This window comes from Amblyraja radiata, chromosome 11 (genome assembly GCF_010909765.2).
Source record: "Amblyraja radiata isolate CabotCenter1 chromosome 11, sAmbRad1.1.pri, whole genome shotgun sequence".
NCBI lineage: Eukaryota > Metazoa > Chordata > Chondrichthyes > Rajiformes > Rajidae > Amblyraja > Amblyraja radiata.
In genome coordinates, this window is record NC_045966.1 from 15,328,713 (window position 1) to 15,334,514 (window position 5,802).

At 39.7% G+C, this 5,802-nt stretch overlaps 1 protein-coding gene across 1 annotated transcript; it reads left to right on the forward strand.

Annotated features, from left to right (window-relative positions):
* The first annotated feature begins 4,402 nt into the window (after positions 1-4,402).
* Positions 4,403-5,518, forward strand: LOC116978742 (neuropeptide Y receptor type 6-like). Its single transcript, XM_033030049.1, has one exon. It carries the CDS (start codon positions 4,403-4,405, stop codon positions 5,516-5,518), a length of 1,116 nt encoding a protein of 371 aa, XP_032885940.1.
* The last annotated feature ends 284 nt before the right edge of the window (positions 5,519-5,802 follow it).

Genomic DNA, 5,802 nt, shown 5'->3' on the forward strand with positions numbered 1-5,802 from the left:
TCTCTCTGGTGAGGATGAATTATTATTTAAATTTCCAACTTTGTCTTTAACTTTATTTTCAATTTTGTCCCCAAATTTAAAAAATCCTATAACAAGTTCAGTAACATTTGAAATATATATTCGGAGGGTGAGAAAGCGCATGTTTCACATTTTGTACAAATACTCTGTATGTTAGAAGACAATTTATTTTTCAAAGTAATACATATTAGCTTTGCAAATACTTAATCAATTTTACATGTTCAATAATAAACACCTCTCAGCATTTTTTGATGTTGGTAAAGAGAAATCACAATGCACAGGATTTTAGTTCAGTTCAAGATGAAAAATAAGCAGAACTGCCATCACTGATAGCTTGGGAATTGCAGAGCATGTTAGAAAATATTTGCATGTGAACCTATAACTTTAAACATAACATCAGAAATCCAGAACTAGGGGTCACAGTTTAAGGATAAGAGGGAAGTCTTTTAGGACCGAGATGAGAAAATCATTTTTTACACAGAGGGTGGTGAATCTGTGGAATTCTCTGCCACAGAAGGTAGTTGAGGCCAGTTCATTGGCTATATTTAAGAGGGAGTTAGATGTGTCCCTTGTGGCTAAAGGGATCAGGGGGTATGGAGAAAAGGCCGGGATGGGATACTGAGTTGGATGATCAGCCATGATCATATTGAATGGCGGTGCAGGCTCGAAGGGCCGAATGGCCTACTCCTGCACCTATTTTCTATGTTTCTATGTTTCTATCACTGCTTTGGTCAGCTCAATATAATACAGGAATTTTACAAATGGTAACAGGCTATAACATATAAGTTCATTATATACCAAAGAAATCATAAATAATATAATCAAAATTCTTTACTTGGTAGTCCATCACCTAAAGCAGTTGGTGGTGAACATAAATAATCCACAGATACAGAATTGGCTTCTTGGTAAGAAGCAGAGGTTGGCGGTGGAAGTTGTTTTTTGGTCTGGTTTTTGGTGACTAGTGGTATGCCTCAGGGATTGGTGCTAGTGCCCTTTGCTGTTGTTCATCAATGTCAATGATTTGGATGAGAATGTCTTTCTCGATTCAGTAAGTTTGCAGATGGCACTAAAAGAGGCGATATCGTAGATAGTGAATATGGTTATCAAGAAATACAGCTGGATCTTGATCAACGGGGCAAGTGGGCTGAGGAATGACAAATGGAATTGCCCACGTTTGACCAATATCCCTGTAAACCTTTCCTAGACAAGTACCTGTCCAAGTATCTATCCCTGTGCATCTGTTAATTATTCTTCATTTTCTATGTTTTAATACTTGACAATATGTTAGCATTGCAAAGTGTGGGTTTGTGAGCTTTCTACATAGACACACCAGCTTCACAAAGCCAGACAAAGCCATTGGTGTGTAATCCCAGGTCTTCTCATCAATAACAATACCCTCCTATCCCTTATCTGTCCCTGTAGCAGGGACAGCAGTTAAAAACTTCAAGTATACGCTCCTTCCTGTCTACTTTCACTGTTCCCATAGTTCCAATCAATAACCACTTCAGGTAGATGTAGGTTAAATGATTTACTTCCCCAATTTTCAATCAGATGGAGGAAAAAACCTGGACCTTTTCACTATTGACTGGAGAAAAGTTGTGCTGCCTCGTTTGAGAGGGACCGTGACTCATTGGCTGAGTGACAGCTGATTTCAGTACTGTTGATCCACTCTGCGGGCATCTGCTGGAAGGTTCTGCTGGATCAACGCCAGCCGCCTTCCATGGAGATTAAATAAGCAGAAGAGAATTACTGTGGACAGAATGTGAAAGAGATGGGGAAACGGGAGATGTGAGAACAGCTGAGACCAATCGCTGCGGCTGGACTAGAATACCTGGGTTTGCACTTCAACCCCTGGTCTATGAACGTTCAACACTTGCGATGATCTGGCTGTGCTCCAGACCCCTCAACATTGCAGCGGCAGTAACGACATCCTTAATGACAAACAGGCTGCCTTGGATTGTCTATGTTTCTAACCTTATGTTGTCTCTATGCATGAAATCCAAGTAATACTATATGAATACAAAAGTTAGATTGCTGCTAAATTATTAACCGCCCTGGTGTCAGTTATTTGAAATAGTGCCCTTGAAATAAATCGGTCATAGTGCTGTGAGCTAAGCTTATCTATTTAGATTTTACGTGCAACCACAGCAGCTGTTGCCACTCGTTAATCACTCTCGGAGGTGGTATTCTAGAAGGCTAAGTCCAAGTCGGCATATGACATTTACATGCCACTTGAATGACTGTTCTAACATTATACAGTGGAAACAACTGCAGACTGAGCGCTGTGACTTGTAGAATTCATTGAATATCCCCCTACAAACCCTGGAGAACAGAATAACCTACTGTAGGAGCAAGGTGACAATGGTTCAGTGGTGCTTTTATTGTCAAATGTGCAAAGTACAAAGGCACAGTGAAATTCTTTCCTTACAAACAATAGTGGAGTATTGCCATACCTAGGCACATCCCCAATTAGCAAATTGGACAGAAATAATCTACTGATCAGGCATGCAAGAGGCGCCATGTTTTGACACCATTTTCACAGTCCAGTCCACGCTCTAGGTATTATAAGGGTTGCCGTCTCCCGGTTATGCTGTCCTTGCCCATCTGCCTTTGTGCCTCGGGGGGGCGGGGGAGCGGTTGCAACCGACGCCAACCTCGAGGGCGCGGTTCGCCCAGACCCCGGTTCCCTCTCCTCTCCTACCGGCCTCACCGATCGCGTCTGTCATTATCGCCCGTTTGCTGAATTCTCCAAGCGGGGACCAGTTTGGCGGCTTCCCCCTGTAGGCTCCGGTTTGCTGGATCTTACCAGATGAATTACAGTTGAATAAAGAATTTGAACTGAGGAATATCTGTGGTTTTATTGCAAGTGAAGGCACAGGGAGAAATATCATCAGGGATTAGTTTAATTTAGTTAAATGTATTATTGTCACTTGTAACAAGGTACAGTGAAAAGCTTTTGTTTGTGCACTATCCAGTCAAAGAAAAGACTATACTATAGACTATAATCAAGCCATCCTCAGTGCACAGATTAAAGATAAATGGTACAACATTCAATGCAAGATATAACAGTGAAGTAAATGTTCCAGTGATTTCTGATTCGCCTCATTCCATAATGATTTGTAATTTACATGTGCCAAATGTGCTACGAGCATTATGAATATCTTGTGTCTTTTGACACCCCAAAGCTAAAGGGGAAGCTATGACTATTGACTTTTAGTTAAGCAATTCAATTTATCCATCACAAAGAGGTGTTTATTATTTGCATCAACCAAAATGTTTGGTCAACACATTCATATGAAGTGAGATATTGTGAATGAAAATTTAGGCTGTGCCTAAAAAGAAATATGTGCTACTAAGCTGAAAATAAATATGGTGGTCTGGTAAAAAAAATCAATATTTTCAAAGGTTTTAAAGGTTTCAAAGGTCTTTTATTGTCATGTACCAATTAAGGTACAGTGATATACGAATTACCATACGAAAAAAAACCCAACGGCACACAACTACATAAAAGTCAACATAAACATCCACCACAGCAGATTCCCCACATTCCTCACTGTGATGGAAGGCAAAAAAGTCCAATCATCTTCCTCTTTATTTTCCCCACTGTCTGGGCAGTCGAACCATCCATCGGGGCGATCGAAACTCCCGCAGCCGGCGATCAAAGCTCCCGTGTCAGGGCGGTCGAAACTCCCGTGTCGGGGCGATCGAAGCTGCTGCGGCTTGGAGTTCCCGAAGTCGGTCTCTGACCAGAGACAGCGGGCTCCACAATGTTAAAGTCCCGTAGGCTCCCCGCGGTGGTAGCTCTCAAAAGTCGGTCTCCAGCAAAGGCCGCCAACTGCTCGATGTTAGGCCGCAGTGCGGACGGTAAGAGATTAGAAAAAGTTTCCCCCAAGCTCCCCCCACCCTCACATAAAACCAGCTAAAGAACATTAAAAATACAAAAATACTTTAATACATACTATTAAAATACAAAGAAGGAAGGGACAGACAGACTGTTGGCGAGGCAGCTATTGCTGGCGCAACCCAGACTACAAATTTTATGAATAATGTTCAATAAAATTACTTTTGTCTGTTAACAAAACTTGCTATAATGATGCAACTCACATCACAACTGACAGAGATCTTTCGATTCTTTTCATGAAGAGTGACTGAGTTTTAAAAAGTATGAATTGCATTCAAGAGAAAATTGCTAAAATAAAACTTCATTAAGATTATACATCATTAATCTTGTTTTGTTCTGTATTGGCAGGATAAGTTGATAGGAACCGGAAGAGCAAAGCTGAATAAAATTCAAGAAGTGAATATCATTATTTTGTGAATGTGTTCTCCCAATTGGCATAAAGATTTTTGTAAATAAATTGACTGAATGATGAAAGGAGGTAAAATGGAAGAATCAATGTACAATCACAGTGTAAATATTTCTGTGGTTATCAATGATGGTACCAAGCCTCAGTTTGCAGATTTTGATTCTTGCCAATCTTCTTCACCAGTAATGTTCCTGTTAATTCTTGCATATGTTACAGTAACTATAGTAGGACTCTTTGGTAATCTCTGCCTTATCTTCATCATAACCAAACAGAAAGAAAATCATAACGTCACCAATATCCTGATTGCAAATCTTTCTGTATCTGATATTCTTATCTGTGTCATGTGCATTCCTTTCACTATTGTCTATACATTGATGGATTATTGGATTTTTGGAGATGTTATGTGCAAAGCTAATTCATTTGTCCAGTGTGTATCCGTTACAGTGTCTATATTTTCTTTAGTTTTGATTGCTATTGAAAGGCACCAGTTAATTGTAAACCCACGTGGCTGGAAGCCTAGTGTCTCCCAGGCTTGTTGGGGAATTGTGCTGATTTGGTTCATCTCCCTAGTAATTTCCTTTCCTTTCATCACATTTCATTTGCTTACCGATGAACCTTTTCGAAATGTCTCTTCGCACTCAGAATTTTACAAAGATAAATTTGTCTGTATTGAGATCTGGCCTTCAGAATTAGATAGGCTGGTCTTTACAACATGTCTCCATGTACTTCAGTATTTTGCTCCCTTCTGCTTTATATTTGTGTGCTACCTAAAAATCTTTATATGCCTAAAGAAAAGAAACGGCATGGCGGATAAAATGCGAGAAAATGAAAACCGGGTGAGTGAAAGTAAAAGGATAAACTTGATGCTGGTTTCAATTGTCGTGGCATTTACAGTCTGTTGGCTGCCACTAAATATCTTTAATATTGTCTATGATTGGAATCATGAAGCTCTGATGAACTGCCAGTATAATCTTGTATTTACACTATGTCATTTGGCAGCAATGATATCGACTTGCATTAATCCCATCTTTTATGGATTCCTCAATAAGAATTTTCAGAAGGATTTAAATATGCTAATTCGCTGCAAATACCAATCTACTCAAGAAGAATATGAAAATATCGGTCTCTCAGCCATACACACAGATGTATCCAGATGCTCGCTGAAATTAAACAATTCCTCCCCAAACATATAGGGCAACATTCAAATTAATCATGTTTTACCATCACACTCAGAAAGGTCGTTAAATGACCTTGACAATTCATACAGCGAGTTTATCTAAGATTCTGATGACGTTTTAAACCTGAGTTAACAAGAGAAATGGAAGCTGTTAATGGAAGAATATCTTAAATAGGACAGTTAAACAATTATAAAGCTAATTATACTAACTATTCAATGTCCTGCCAATTTACAACTTGATGGACACAAATGCTGGGGTAACCCAGCGGGACGGGCAGCATGCCTGGATAGAAGGAATGG

Coding starts and splice junctions, on each gene's coding strand:
- LOC116978742 (XM_033030049.1), top strand. CDS start 4,403: ATGGAAGAATCAATGTACAATCACAGTGTAAATATTTCTGTGGTTATC.